Genomic DNA, 16,880 nt, shown 5'->3' on the forward strand with positions numbered 1-16,880 from the left:
GTACAGTAGGCAGTGCAGAAAGCGAATGGCATGTTGGCCTTTATAACAAGAGGAATCAAAATAGGAGCAAAGAGGTAATTCTACAGTTGTACAGAGCCCTAGTGAGACCACGCCTGTAGTATTGTGTGCAGTTTTGGTCCCCTAATTTGAGGAAGGACATTCTTGCTATTGAGGGAGTGCAGCATAGGTTCACCAGGTTAATTCCCGGGATGGCGGGACTGTCATATGCTGAGAGAACAGAGCAGCTGGGCTTGTACACTCTGGAGTTTAGAAGGATGAGAGGGATCTCATTGAAACATATAAGATTGTTAAGGGCTTGGACACGCTAGTGGCAGGAAACATGTTCCCGATGTTGGGGAGACCTGAACCAGGGGCCACAGTTTAAGAATAAGGAGTAAGCCATTTAGAATGGAGATGAGGAAACACTTTTTCTCACAGAGTCAATAGTCAATAGTCAATAGTCTATTTAATTGTCATTTGGACCCCTGGAGGTCCAAATGAAATGCCGTTTCTGCAGCCATACATTACACACAAATAGACCCCAGACACAACATAATTACATTTTACATAAACATCCATCACATAGCTGTGATGGAAGGCCAAAAAAACTTATCTCTCCACTGCACTCTCCCCCCCCCCCCCCCCCCGATGTCAGAGTCAAAGTCAAAGCCCCCGGCTGGCGATGGCGATTGTCCCGCGGCCATTAAAGCCACGCCGGGAGGTGCGAGGTCGCACACCGGGTCTTGGTGTTGGAGCCCCCGGTGTGCGCTCGCAGAGTCCCGCGGCCATTCCAAGCCGCGCGGGGCAGTGGTGTTAGGCCCCGCTCCAGGAGCTCTTCAACCCCGCAACTCGGGCGGGAGAAGTCGCCGTTGCAGGAGCCCCGAAAAGCGGTCTCCCTCCAGGGAGCCGCGGGCTCCCGGTGCCGCCGTCCGCAGACCCGCAGTAACAGAGAGTGATGAGTTTGTGGAATTCTCTGCCTCAGAGGGCGGTGGAGGCAGGTTCTCTGGTGCTTTCAAGAGAGAGCTAGATAGGGCTATTAAAAATAGCGGAGTCAGGGGATATGGGGAAAGGCAGGAATGGGGTACTGATTGGGGATGATCAGCATGATCACATTGAATGGTGGTGCTGGCTCGAAGGGCCGAATGGCCTACTCCTGCACCTATTGTCTATTGTCTATTGTCTATTCCCATTTCATGTCAACAATATTGTTACCTGCTTCATCGTGGAGTGAAATCATTTCACATTGCATGCCAGGTGGCCGTGATAGTTGCACAGGTGATTGATTTTGCTTGCAAAGGGGCCTGAACTACACAACACACTCTTCACATTGAACTAGACACAGGCATTTTTTCCCCCATGCTTAAAGATTTATTGCTGTGCACAAGTCTGTTGTGAATGGGTTTGTTTGCTATTTATTTTCCTGGGGTTCGGTAATTGGTGCCATTAACTGACGAGTGCTCTGTTTTTGAGAATCTCTAATGCTGTCCTATTTGCCTCGGCAACAGGACTGGACACTCGGTGGGTGGAGTGCTACTTCCCATTTACGCACCCTTCCTTCGAAATGGAGATCAAGTTCCAGGGAGAATGGCTGGAAGTCCTGGGCTGCGGTATCATGGAGCAGCAACTTGTAAACTCAGGTAAATCAATTGTGCAGAACATTTACAATATAGGTCACGAACAGGCCCTTCAGCCCACATGGAGTCTCACAGCATGGAAACAGGCCATTTGGCCCAACTTGCCCACATGTTTAAACACCTGGAGCGTGCTGCCATGGGTGGTGGTGGTGGTGCCAGGTACAATAGTGGTGTTTCACTTTGGATCGGCAACTGGATATGTGGGGAATAGAAACATAGAAACATAGAAAATAGGTGCCGGAGTAGGCCATTCGGCCCTTCGAGCCTGCACCACCATTCAATATGATCATGGCTGATCATCCAACTCAGTATCCTGTTCCTGCCTTCTCTCCATACCCCCTGATACCTTTAGCCACAAGGGCCACATCTAACTCCCTCTTAAATATAGCCAATAAACGCGAATGGTATGTTAGCTTTCATTGCAAAATGATTTGAGTATAGGAGCAGAGAGGTTCTACTGCAGTTGTACAGGGTCTTGGTGAGACCACACCTGGAGTATTGCGTACAGTTTTGGTCTCCAAATCTGAGGAAGGACATTATTGCCATAGAGGGAGTGCAGAGACGGTTCACCAGACTGATTCCTGGAATGTCAGGACTGTCTTATGAAGAAAGACTGGATAGACTTGGTTTATACTCTCTAGAATTTAGGAGATTGAGAGGGGATCTTATAGAAACTTACAAAATTCTTAAGGGGTTGGACAGGCTAGATGCAGGAAGATTGTTCCCGATGTTAGGGAAGTCCAGGACAAGGGGTCACAGCTTAAGGATAAAGGAGAAATCCTTTAAAACCGAGATGAGAAGAACATTTTTCACGCAGAGAGTGGTGAATCTCTGGAACTCTCTGCCACAGAGGGTAGTTGAGGCCACTTCATTGGCTATATTTAAGAGGGAGTTAGATGTGGCCCTTGTGGCTAAGGGGATCAGGGGGTATGGAGAGAAGGCAGGTACGGGATACTGAGTTGGATGATCAGCCATGATCATATTGAATGGCGGTGCAGGCTCGAAGGGCCGAATGGCCTACTCCTGCACCTAATTTCTATGTTTCTATGTTTCTAAACTGGCCTCAATTACCTTCTGTGGCAGAGAATTCCAGAGATTCACCACTCACACAATTGAGGGATACGGATCCTGTACGGATCCTAGGCAAAGGTGATTACTTGGCCCCATTCGGCCCAATATGTCCCATCTACACTAGTTTAGTTGAGTTTAGTTTAGAGATACAGTGTGGAAACAGGCCCTCCGGCCCACCGGGTCTGCGCCGACCAGCGATCCCCGCACATTAACACTACCCTACACCCACTAGGGACAATTTTTAATTAAAAAAAAAAAAATTCATATTTTTATTAGAAAGTATATTACAAAAGTATAAACCGCGGCATATGACATAATACATTTATCGTATTATGTCATATAATACAATTGATTTACCTGAGTTTTTAATTTTAACACAGATAAAATAGAAAAAGAGAGAAAGAGCAAGAAAGAAAGTGAAAGAGAGAGTGAATATGTAAAAATAGAACCCCTAAACTACCAAATGAGTGAAGTCACAGAGTAAGTAAAAACTTTAAAAAATAAAGATAAAAACAAAAAATAATAAAAAAACAAAACGTGATGATATACCTGCTTCATTTCTCACCACACCCATTACCCTGTCCGTAAATGTGCACCATGCTATCCTTGTAATGAATCAATGAAAGGAGACCATATGTTTGAAAATTGCTCTGATTTTCCTGCTAAGACAAGTCAGATCTTCATCTCAGACATGTTTGTGATCCACATTTTAAGAGTTGGGGTAGATGCATTTTTCCAAAATTTAAACATGTTTTTTCACCATTATCAGGCCATAGTTAAGGAAACGTCTTTGAAATATTGTTAGCTCAGAGCAGGCTCCTGCTATTCCGACAATAATCAATTCTGTATTGGGGTCCAGTTTTGTTTTTAATAATTTTGAGAACATTTCAAAGATTCCTTTCCAAAATGTATGGAGGTTTATGCAAGAGGCACAGGAGTGTGTCATAGTTGCTTCTTGAGAAAGACATTTATTGCAAATAGGAGACACATTTGAAAAAATCTTATTCAGTTTAGTTTTTGAGTAGTATTGTCTGTGGAGTATTTTGAATTGGAAAAAAATATGTCTAACATTGATCGAACAATTATGTATATATAGGAGATATTTTTCCTATCAGTCTTTGGAGATTTCTAGGCCTAATTCGTCTTTCCATTCTCTTCTAATTGCGTCTGACAATGGAATTTCTATATTTAGAAGGATATTGTACGTATGATATTAGATTGTTTGACTCCGAGTTTCTATTCGTACCTTTGTCTAATATATCTGGCAACAGAGTTTGATACTCGTGGGTATATGTTTTCAAATAATCTTGAATTTGAAGATATCTAAAATATTGATTACCTTTCAGACTGTATTTCGACTCTAATTTCTGGAATGATAGGAGGTTTCCCATTTCGTGCAAATCTTCAACCTTTTTAATTCCTAGTCTTTCCCAATAAATAAACGTTTTATCTATAATAGATGGTTTGAACGATGGGTTATTAGCTATTGGTGAAGAGATAGATTTCTTAATTTAAAAGTAAATTTTACTTGTCTCCAAATTCGTAAAGTGCTATGTATAATCGGATTTTTTCATATATTGTGTTCTTCAACTTTATTGGGGAGAGAAGGATCGCGCCTATATTAAAAGACGAACAATTCTCTCTCTCCATTACTAACCAATCTACCTGTTGGCATGCATTATCCAGCCAGTAAATTACATTTTTAATATTCACTGCCCAATAATAGTATAAGAAATTGGGGAGCGCCAATCCGCCCATTTCTTTGGGTTTACATAGATGTCATTTATGAATTCTATGTGATTTATAATCCCAAATAAAATTTGTAATCCGGGAATCAAGTTTTTTACATTTAATTAACCTACAAACCTGTGCGTCTTTGGAGTGTGGGAGGAAGACACACGGATAAGACCCACGCAGGTCACGGGGAGAACGTACAAAGATAGCACCCGTAGTCGGGATGGAATCCGTGTCTCCGGTGCTGCATTCGATGTAAGTCAGCAACTCTACCGCTGTGCCCACCCATATGTCCCACCTGCCAATGTTTGTCCCATATCCTTCTGGTCATATCCTTCTAAACCTGTCCTAACCTGTCTAAATGTTTCTTAAACGATGCGATAGTACCTGCCTCAGCCTTCTCCTCTGGCAGCTAGTACCTTAGACCTACCACCTAAAAAAATTACCCCTCAGATTCCTATTAAATCTTTCCCGCCTCACCTTATACCTCGGCCCTCCGGTTCCTGATTCCCCTATTCTGGGCAAGAGACTCTGTGTATCTACCCGATCTATTCCTCTCATGGTTTTATGCATAACAAACTTATCAGGAATGCTGGCTCCTTCCTGGGGGCAGAGTTGGATTCATGGGAAGTGGTCTTGGACGGGTAGATGCTCCTCAAACTGCGGAGAATTCTGGACAAAACAGCTCACCCCCTCCATGACACACTGGTCAACTTGAGGAGCACCTTCAGCAACAGACTGGTTCCACCAAGATGCAGGACAGAACGCCACAGGAATTCCTTCTTCCCTGTGGCTATCAAACTGTACAACTCCTCCTCCTTGTGTTATGGGGTAGACTGAGACTGAGGCTGACTTCCCCCCCGCCCCCTCCCCAGTCTTTCCACATTCCTAATTACCATACAGACATACTAAAAAAAAGTAGCAAGGCACACAACAACATGAAATTTAATATAAACATCCACCACAGCAGATTCCCCACATTCCTCACTGTGATGGAAAGCAAAAAGTCCAATCTTCTTCCTCTTTATTCTCTCGTGGTCGGGGCAGTCAAACCATCCGTCGGGGCGATCGAAACTCACACGGCTTGGAGTTCCCAAAGTCGGTCTCTGACCAGAAACCATGGTTGGAGCTCCGAAGTCGACCCTTGGCAAAGGGATCGCGAGCTCAGCGATGGTAAATCCACAGGCGACCGCGGTTGCAACACTCAAAATGGGTCTCCAGCAGAGGCTGCCCAACTCCTTGATGTTAGGCCGGAGTGCGGACGGAGACACGATATGGAAATTGCAGCTCCGTCGAGTTAAGAGATTCGTAAAAGTTTCCCCAACACTAAAAACATACATTTAACGGATACATTTAAAACACAAAGAAAGACAGACAGACTGTTGGCGAGGCAGCCATTGCTGGCGTCACACGGTCGTCCCATTCTTTCATCATTGGTCAGTCCCGCCATATGGGAATTAACCCGGTGAACCTAAACTACATTCCCTTAATAGCAAGAACCTCTTTCCGCAAATTAGGAGAACTGCACACAATATTCCAGGTGTGGTCTCACCACGACCCTATACAACTGCAGTAGGACTTCCTTGCTCCTAAACTCAAATCCTCTCGCAATGAAGGCCAGCATGCCATTTGTTTTCCTCACTGCCTGCTATACCTGCATGCTTACTTTTATTGACTGGTTTACATGGACACCCAGATCTCGTTGCACCTCCTCTTTTCCTAATCTGACACCATTCGGATAATAATCTGCCTTCCTGTTCTTGCCACCAAAGTAAATAACCTCTCATTTATCCACATTATACTGCATCTGCCATGCATCTGCACACTCACCCAACCTATCCAAGTCACCCTGCAGCCTCATAGCATGCTCATCGCAGCTCACACTGCAACCCAGCTTTGTGTCATCCGCAAACTTGGAGATACCACATTTAATTCCTTTGTCTAAATCATTAATATATATTGTAAATAACTGGGGTCCCAGCACCGAGCCTAACGGCATCCCACTAGTCACTGCTTGCCATTCTGAAAAGGACCCGTTAATTCCTACTCTTTGCTTCCTATCTGTCAACCAGTTGTCTATCCATGTCAATACCCTACCCCCAATACCATGTGCTCTAATTTTACACACTAATCTCTTGTGTGGGACCTTTTACAAAGGCTTTTTTAAAGTCCAGATACACCACATCCACTGGCTCTCCCTTATCCATTCTACTTGTTACATCTCAAAAAATTCCAGATTAGTTAAGCATGATTTCCCCTTCATAAATCCATGCTGACTTTGACCGATCTTCTCACTGCTTTCCAAATGCACTGCTATAACAACTTTCATATTTTACTCGAGCATCTTCCCCACTACTCACATTGCAGCGGCCTCTGCAGTCCGTCTGTCTTTTTTTATTTTTTGTCTTGTTTAAATGTAGTTATAGTGGGTTTTTTTTAACTGAGTATGTGTGTGGGGGGTGGGGGGCGGTGGGGGAAACTTTTAAATCTTTCCCCTGCACGGAGAACCCGACCTTTTCTCTGTCAGGTCTCCGTTGTCGTTGGGGCCTTGCACCGTGGGCGGCCTCCAACCAGAACGACCTGGGGCTCCAGTCGCGGAGCTGCGGACTTACTTACCATCGCGGAGCTGGCCGAGTTCGGAGCGGGAGGAGCGGTGGTGGCGCGCGGCTGCGGTCCGACCCTGGAGATTCGGAGGTTCCAACCGCAGGTCTGGTGGACAGTGACACCGGGTCCTTGCTGGGAGACCGCTTTTCGGGGCTTCCGCAACGGCGACTTTTCCCGCCCGAGTTGCGGGGTTGAGGATGACCTGGAGCGGGGCCTTACATCGCCCGGCGCGACTTTAATGGCCGTGGGACACTTACCATCGCCCGCCGGGGGCTCCAACGCCAAGACCCGGAGCGCGGCCTTGCATCGCCCGGCGCGGCTTTAATGGCCGTGGGACACTTACCATCGCCCGCTGGGGGCTTTGACTCTGACATCGGGAGGAGTGCAGGGGAGAGATAATACTTTGCCTTCCATCACAGTGAGGAGGAGATTCACTGTGATGGATGTTTGTGTAAATTGTGTTGTGTCTTGGTTCCCAAAGCTTGCTGTGATTTTGAGTGGGTCTCTTTTCCTGCCTCCATCAGTTTACTCTTTCACAGCCATCGATTGTTTCATCTTTGGCTAACGTTGAATAAAAAATGTCGTGGTCCACCACCTGGTGGTCCGGCACCTACTCTAATCCAGACAAAATACGAGAGTATTTTGAATACAGGAGTACAAACCCCCCTCCCCCCGCGGTGGCGCCAAGGCTGGGGTGAGATGGCTGATCTCAACCTCAAATTTTCCCCCTGTGGCTCCGGAACTAGCTGGCAGATCCGTTCTCGTAACCAACTTCTGAGGCCGACTTTGTTGGGCCGGTATCTTGGACGCCCAGCAGCCTAGGCGGAATGTTCCCATACCGTTAGTCTCATCTCGTGACCACTGTTGGTCCGGCAAAACGGTCAATCCTGAAATACTCTGGAACCAAGGGTGCCGGAAAAAGCGGTGATGGCCCGGAATATGAATATGAACACAAAACTCGAAGCACACAATTGTCATAAAACTTTTCATTTAATTAAAGAAAAAATAAGTTATTGGAGCACGGATGAAATTTTTCTCTTCACGGTAAGGCTGAAAAATGGCAAATTATTCCACTTGTGACATTAATTTTCCAATTGCAGCGTAACCAGAGAACAGTATGTTACATTTCAATGTTCTCCAGGGATGCTGCCTGACCTGCTGAGTCACTTGAGCACTTTGTGTCCTAGACTGTTCCTTCTGTTGTGCCAAAATGATCTGCCTTGAGCTAACTTGAGCAACCATCACAAGGGGTACTTTTTGTAACATTTAAGTGATTCCTTCCATTTGAAATGCCATTTAGTTTAGTTTAGAGATACGGCACGGAAACAGGCCCTTCGGCCCACTGAGTCCGCACCGACCAGCAATCCCCGCATACATATGCTAAAGACACAGCTCACCATGTAATCACTATCGACCAGTGGCGCTAACGTCGGTGGTGATGAAATGCTTTGAGAGGTTGATCATGGCGCAAATCAACTCATACCTCGACAAAAACCTGGACCCACTGCAGTTCGCTTACAGCCACAGCAGATCAATGGTGGATGCGATCTCGCTGGCTCTCCACTCCGCTCTGGACCACTTGGACAACAAAAACTCATATGTCAGGCTGTTATTCATTGACTACAGCTCGGCATTTAATACAATCATCCCCTCCAAGCTGGTTACCAAACTCTCAGAACTGGGTCTCTGAGCATCCCTCTGCAATTGGATCCTCGACTTCCTCATTCACAGACCACAGTCTGTCCGTATTGGTGGAAATGTGTCAGCCTCAATAACAATCAGCACGGGAGCACCTCAGGACTGCGTGCTCAGCCCCCTGCTGCACTCACTCTATACTCATGACTGTGTAGCTGGTCATAGTGCGAACTCCATCATCAAATTCGCTGACGACACCACTGTTGTGGGACATATCAGTCAGAGTATAGAAGTGAGATCGACCGTTTAACCAAATGTTGCCAGCACAATAACCTGGCTCTCAACACCAGCAAAACCAAGGAACTGATTGTGGACTTTGAAAGGGATTGGGACCCATAGTCCCGTTTATATCAATAGGTCTATGGTGGAGAGGGTTAAGAGCTTCAAATTCCTGGACATGCATATCTCTGAAGATCTCTCCTGGTCCGAGAACACTGATGCAATTATAAAGAAAGCACATCAGCGCCTCTACTTCCTAAGAAGATTACGAGAGAGTCGGTATGTCAAGAAGGACTGTCTTAAACTTCTACAGGTGCCCAGTAGAGAGCATGCTGACCTGGTTGCATCGTGGCTTGGTTCGGCAACTTGTGCGCCCAGGAGCAGGAAAGGCTGCAAAAAGTTGTAAACACTGCCCAGTCCATCATAGGCTCTGACCTCCCTACCATCGAGGGGATCTATCGCAGTCGCTGCCTCAAAAAGGCTGGCAGCATCATCAAGGATCCACACCATCCTTGCCACACACTCATCTCCCCACTGCCTTCAGGTAGAAGGTACAGCAGCCTGAAACCTGCAACATCCAGATTCAGGAATAGCTACTTCCCCACAGCCATCAGGCTATTAAACACAACTCAAACAAAACTCTGAACATTAATAACCCATTGCAGATAGCTTATTTATGTGTGTGTGTGTGTATATATATATATATATATATATATATACATATATATATATTATATATTCATTAGAATATGGTCACACTGATCTGTTCTGATCTGTTCTGTATTTATATATGCCTACTATATTCTGTTGTGCTGAAGCAAAGCAAGAATGTCATTGTCCTATCTGGGACACATGACAATAAACTCTCTTGAATCTTGGATCTTGAATGTTGGTATCAGGGACAATTTTACTTCGGAGTCACGTGAGTGACTACGTGAAGAACCCGCCAGGACGCATGCGTGTCATATCGCTTCACGCATTGCGAAACGACAGGCGGGGTGGAGCGTTCCCCCGCAGCGGTAATTTTGAAACCGAGACCAACAGGTAAGTGAATTACTCTGCGGTCGTGTTTTGTTTCCTGCGCTTTTTTTTACAGGGGGAAACTATGGACAAAAATAGTGTCCACAAGGGCTGCGTCTAAGCTGGCTGGGGAGGACCGCGGAGTTGCGGGCAGCCAGCAGCAGCTGAAGGCACCAGCATCACCGTGAGTGGGATCAGCTGTGCCCGACTTGGCACCCGCGCCGGCCAGATCAACACCACGGCCGGGCGGGAAGGCTATACGGAACAGAGCCGTTGACTCTGACAAGTCGGACTGCAAGAACGTGACAGACTCCGGGAGATGGAGTCTAGTCACCATGGGTTATACAAAACACCCACAGCAGCACGTTACGTAGGGCTGTACAGTGCATCTCCCTCGTCAGAGGGGAGTACGGGGGGTCAATTCTGGGCTGACCCTGAAGGGGGGTTTGCTGAACAAACAACAAATGTGCAGGGGGTGCAGGAAGGAGAAAGCTACTGGACATGGTGTCCAATTACATACAGCCAGATCAGACTGGAAAATATCTAGAACAAAAACTAGCATCCAGCATTGATTTCCTATCATTCAAGCAACTACAGGAATAGGCTGTGATGGACACCACTGCCAAATATTTGGCACCAGGAAATTGTGTATCCCTGAAAGTTCCAGAGGTGAACAATTGTATTTGGAAACACGTCGGAGCAGGAGTTAGAAGCCGGGATGGAAAACTCCAGAAAGTACTAAAATTACTAACAGCAGGGATCACAGCATTCGCTCGCACAGTGGAGGCGACAACAGGAAGGACCTCCTACACTCAAAGAAAACTATGCCTGCTCGTCTTTAACATTTCTACCCTGTGGGAAAGGTTCTGACAATCTATGCCTCTCATAATTTTATAAACGCAAATGCTGGTTTAAACCGAAGATAGAGACAAAAAGCTGGAGTAACTCAGCAGGACAGGCAGCATTGGAGAGAAGGAATGGGTGACGTTTCGGGTCGAGACCCTTCTTCAGACTGTGTTCATAGTTGAGGTTAATGTTGTTCAGTGCTCTAGAGGCTGACGGTTGTTGGGAAGAAGCTACTGTATTTTGGGAAGAAACTACTGAACCATTGAAGATAATTAGTCTTATTAAGATCTTAGTTTAGTTTACAGATGCTCCCCGATTTACGATGCTTCGACTTACGATATTTTGACTTTACAATCGATAAACGCTGGGCAACGGCAGCGAACCGCAGCTCACTTCCGGTCACGTGATCACATTGTATTAAATGCATTTTCGACTTACGATATTTTCGATTTACGATGGGTTTATCGGAACGTAACCCCATCGTAGGTCGAGGAGCCGCTATATTTTATTGTCACGAGTACCAATGTACAGTGAAGGCTTTGGTCGCGTGCTATCCAGTCCAAAAATAAACAGTGCATAATTACAATCAAGCTGCCCGCAGCGTACAGATCAAGGGTACAATATGTAGTTCAAGATAAAGTCTGATTAAAGATAGTTTCAAATGGCTCCAATGAGGTAGATGGGAAGTCAGGACCACACTCTAGCTGGAGAGAGGACAGTTCAGTTGCCTGATAACAGCTGGGAAGAAATTGTCCCTGAATCTGGAGGATACATTTTCAAACTTCTGTACCTCTTGCCTTATTTGCCATCAAAGCCATCAATGTATCGTGAAGTCTATCACGGGCTCGTTTGTTTTGCTGACATTGAGGAGAGGTTGTTGTATTTGCACCAGGTTACAAGGTTCTCAATCTCCTTCCTGTACTCCGTCTCATCATTATTTGATATCCGACCCACTACTGTGGTGTGTGTGTGTGTGCGAACTTGTAAATTGAATTGGATTGGTATTTGGCTGTGATGAGTCATGAGTGTATGAGGAGTTTGGGAGGGGGCTGCAAACACATTCATGCGGGGCACCAGGGTTGAGGATTATCAATGACGATGATTTGTCACCTAGCCTCACTGATTGTGGTCTGGTGGTCAGCATAGAATGCATCGGGGAGGGCCACACTATCACCAGCGACGCTGCCTGTCTTCACTTTGCAGCCAGTGATAGTAATCAGGCAGTGGGAGTCCGAGTGATTATACTGGGACTTATCCCGCTATTGTCCTGGTATTGTCTCTTGGCATTCCTGATGGCTTTGTGAAGATGGTAGCAAGCCTTCTCGCACTCCCAGTGATTGTTTGACCTGTGCGCAGTGGTACGGAGCCCTAGTGAGACCTGGGATATGGGGAGGAGGCAGGAACGGGGTACTGATTGGGGATGATCAGTTGGCTCGAAGGGCCGAATGGCCTACTCCTGCACCTATTGTCTATTGTCTTGGTCCTCACTTGGGAATGGACCTGACGGTTCATCCATGGTTTCCAGCTGGGAAACACTAGGATTATCTTCTTCAGCACCCACCCCTGTACGTACTTACTGATGAGATCAGTCACAACAGTGGGGTACTAATTCAGGTTATCTGCAGATTGCTTGAATATAGTACAGTCCACTGGCTCAAAGTAGTTGCATAGGATGTCATCTGTTACCTCAAACAACCACTGAATGTCCAGCTGTTCAGTCAGTAAATAAGACGTGTTTTTCAGATTGGTGATGTTAAAAATCGCACTGCAGATATATCTTGTGTGTTACACTTCTGTTGTCCTCATTTAAAGGAGTTTTAACCCTGCCAGAAATTACAAAGACAGATGGATATCTTCATAAAAACCCGTATCAAATCTGCAAGCAGATCAGGCCACCTCATTACAGGAAAGACCTGGAGGCTCTGGAGAGGGTGCAGAGGAGGTTTGCCAGAATGATGCCTGGATTAGAGAATTTCAGCTACATGGAGAGGATACACTGACTTGGATTGTTTTCTTTGGGGGGTCGGAGGTTGAGGGGAGACTTAATAGAAGTGTATAAAATTATGATAGGGTAGACAATCAGAACCTTTTTCTCAGGGTGGGGATTCCAGCACTAGAGGGCGTAGCTATAAGGTGAGAGGAGGAAAGTTTAATGGGGATGTGCGGGGCACGTTTTTTTACACAGAATGTAACGTACTCTGAAGCACAAGTGAAACGTACTGACTAGGGTGGTGGTGGTGCAGACAGATACGATAGTGACATTTAAGATAGACACATGGCAGTGCAGGGAATAGAGAGATATGGCAGGTGAGATTTAACGAGGCATCGTGTTCAGCAGAAATACTATGGGCCGATGGGCCCTTTCTTATGCTGTACTGTCTACGTTCTGTCTCAATCGGCAGTAAGACACCAGGAATGGAGAAATATCGATGTATTCTATCTTAAATCAGCTTTTCAACTGAATAACATTGTTTGCTGTGAGAATTGTTGGATTTCCTAGGCCAATAACTATGAGATAAATTATTTGAACTAATTAGTAACCAATTTGTTCAGATGATCTGTCAGATCATTTCATGAAATTGTTAACCCAGGATTGGTATTTCTGATCCTGTGACTTGGAATGCGCAGAATGGCAGCAGAGTTGGTAAATGTTAATGAATGGCAGGGCACACAGTGGTTGCAACTGGTAGAGCTGCTGCCTCACAGAGCCAGAGTCTCGGGTTCAATCCTGACCTCGGGTGCTGTCTGTGTGGAGTTTGCACATTCTCCCTGTGACCGCATTGGTTTCCTCAGGGTGCTCCTGATTCCTCCCACATCCCAATGACACGTGCGGGTTTGTAGGCTAATTGGCCCTCTGTAAATTGCCCCGAGTGTGTAGGGAGTAGATGGCAGAGTGGGATAACTTAGAACGAGTGTGAACGGGATGGTCGGTGTGGACTCCGCTTGGACAATGGGTCTGTTTCAATGCTATGTTTCTAAACTGAACTAAACTAAACAAATATGTCTGGGGAAGGTGTAAGTATGAAGAGATTACTTGTAAACTCTGAAATTACTTGGCAGGGGGGGAGACTATTAAGGTTACTTATACAATGAAAAAAAAATACCAACAGCAAATGTTGAAGGTTATTAGTAGAGGGAGTTCTGCTGTAACTCAGTTACATTCCTAAGAAACCTTGTATTGTCAAAAAATGTGTTGCAATAAAAATTGTGTGATGGTGAGAAATGGATGAGAGTTTCAAACTCACAATAATAATTATTTTTCCCTGCAGATTTTTTTTTTTAAACGAAAGGTCTATTTTACAGCTATGTTTATTTTGTTACTGCAAGCTCAAAATACTGGAGTCGTAGACTTTCGAGAAACAGCGCAAAAACAGGCCCTTCGGCCCACCGAGTCCACTTCGACCAACACTGCCACATACACAAGCACTCTCCTACACACCATTTTACTGAAGCCAATTAACCTACAAACCTTTACGTCTTTGGAGTGTGGAAGGAAACCGGAGCACCCAGAAAAAATCCACACAATCGCAGGGAAAACGTACAAAGTCTGTACACACAGCACCCGCAGACAGGGCCACACCCGGGTTTCTGGCGCTGTTAGACAGCTTCTCTACCGTGCTCTACCGTGCCACAGTGAGTTGTGTATCATTCACAAGTGTCATTAGTAGTGATTGCTTGTCAATATCACTGAATACCCCTTGTAAGAGCTGTTGTCTTAAGAGCCAATGTCGTCTGGTTACGTTACAGCAGGAACGTTACTTGCAAACAGTTTTTTTCCAAAAGAGCTTTTTTTCCAAAGTAACCTTTAAGTAGTTCTCTAGTTCCCCATCAAAATCGTAGTATAATTAATTAGGCCCATGTAATAATACAAATAATGTTCTCAAATTCGTCGATCGTATTAAATCCAATTCACATTAAGGCAAGGTTACACAAAAAAGCTGGAGAAACTCAGTGGGTGCAGCAGCATCTATGGAGCAAAGGAAATAGCAACTTTCATCCCGAAACCCTTCTTCAGACTGATCGGGGTGGGGGTGGGTGGGGACAAGAATGGGAAAAGGAGTTGTAGCCCAGAAGGCTGGGGGATGGGTTTAGACAGCAGGGGGGCTGAGGAAGGGGAGGAGACAGCAAGGACTAACAAAATTGGGAGAATTCGATGTTCATGCCCCCGGGGTGCAGACTCCCCAAACGGAATATGAGTTGCTGTTCCTCCAATTTCCGGTGCTGCTCGCTGTGGCCATGGAGGAGACCCAGGACAGAGAGGTCGGAGGCGGAGTGGGCAGGGGAGTTCCACAGTGCTGAGCCACCGGGAGGTCAGCTGGTTATTGCAGACCGAGCGGAGGTGTTCGGCGAAACGATCGCCCAACCTCCGCTTGGTCTCACCAATATAGATCTGCTGACATCTAGAGCAGCGGATTGCGTCCAACATCGGGAACATGTTTCCTGCCTCTAGTGTGTCCAAGCCCTTAACAATCTTATATGTTTCAATGAGACCCCTTCTCATCCAAGTCAAATCAAGTTTATTTGTCACATACACATACGAGATGTGCAGTGAAATCCTTCTAAACTCCAGAGTGTACAAGCCCAGCTGCTCCATTCTCTCAGCGTATGACAGTCCCGCCATCCCGGGAATTAACCTTGTAAACCTACGCTGCATTCCCTCAGTAACAAGAATGTCCTTCCTCAAATTAGGGGACCAAAACTGCACACAATACTCCAGGTGTGGTCTCACTAGGGCCCTGTACAACTGGAGAAGGACCTCTTTGCTCCAATATTCGATTCCTCTTGTTATAAAGGCCAACATGCCATTCGCATTCTTCACTGCCTGCTGTACCTGCATGCTTACTTTCATAGACTGATGTACAAGGACCCCCAGATCCCGTTGTTCTTCCCCTTTTCCCAACTTGACGCCAGTTAGATGGTAATCTGCCTTCCTGTTTTTGCTACAAAAGTGAATAACCTCACATTTATCCGCATTAAACCTCATCTACCATGCATCTGCCCACTCCCACAACCTGTCCAAGTCACTCTGCATTCTCATAGCATCTTCCTCACAGGTCACATTGCCACCCAGCTTTATGTCATCTGCAAATTTGCTAATGTTACTCTGAATCCCTTCATCCAAATCATTGATGTATATTGTAAATAGCTGCGGTCCCCGCACCGAGCCTTGCGGTACCCCACTAGTCACTGCCTGCCAATTAAGATGCACATCAAGAGATTTGAAAATGAACTGTCGACTCACTATTCCCTCATTTCATGCAACTGCAGTGGAGATGTACCCTGTGTAACGTCACCCGTTTCTACAATGGATATCAACCAAACAATAGATTGAATAAAAATATTTGAAAAAATTAGATCTTGGGGTGCTGCCTGACCCGCTAAGTTACTGCAGCACTCTGTGAAATGTCACCTATCCATGTTCTCCACAGATGCTGCCTGACCCGCTAAGTTACTCCAGCACTCTGTGAAACGTCACCTATCCATGTTTGTCCACAGATGTTGCCTGACCCAGCTAAGTTGCCATTTTCTAATCCAGCACTCCTGGCGGTGTGAAACGTCACCTATCCAAGGTTCTCCATGCACAGATGCTGGTCTGACCCACTGAGTTACTCCAGCACTCTGTTTCGAAACCCTCACCTATCCATGTTCTCCACAGATGCTGCCTGACCAAGGACTAACAAAATTGGGAGAATAAGTTACTCCAGGAATATGAGGTGCTGTTCTCTGTGAAATGTCACCTATGTTCTCCACAGATGCTGCCTGACCTGCTGAGTTACTCCAAGCATTTTGTGTCTATCTTCGGTTTGCAGTTCCTTCCTACAGTATACAGAGTGGCCAGGTTTGCTGCCATTTTCAAATCCCAGGTTCTTGACCTGACCACGAAGGCCCGCCTTCCTGGCGGTGTTGCGTTGCGTTGCGGAAACCGAGTGGATGAGAGAGTGGGATAACGTAAACTAATATGAATGCGTGAATGATGGTCGGCGTGGGCTGAAGGACCTGATTCCATGCTGTATCTTTCGATCAATCAAGGGGTGGTCAGGTGCTTGCTATATTCAA

The 16,880-nt window shown here is 45.9% G+C and overlaps 1 protein-coding gene across 1 annotated transcript in view; it reads left to right on the forward strand.

Annotated features, from left to right (window-relative positions):
- The window catches only part of fars2 (phenylalanyl-tRNA synthetase 2, mitochondrial), a 363,050-nt gene that overhangs the window by 138,716 nt on the left and 207,454 nt on the right, over positions 1-16,880 (forward strand). The window contains exon 6 of the mRNA XM_055653812.1: positions 1,506-1,637. Within this exon, the coding sequence (XP_055509787.1) occupies positions 1,506-1,637 (132 nt within the window). The remainder of the gene's footprint in view (positions 1-1,505; positions 1,638-16,880) is intronic.

This window comes from Leucoraja erinacea, chromosome 2, assembly GCF_028641065.1.
Source record: "Leucoraja erinacea ecotype New England chromosome 2, Leri_hhj_1, whole genome shotgun sequence".
Lineage (NCBI taxonomy): Eukaryota > Metazoa > Chordata > Chondrichthyes > Rajiformes > Rajidae > Leucoraja > Leucoraja erinaceus.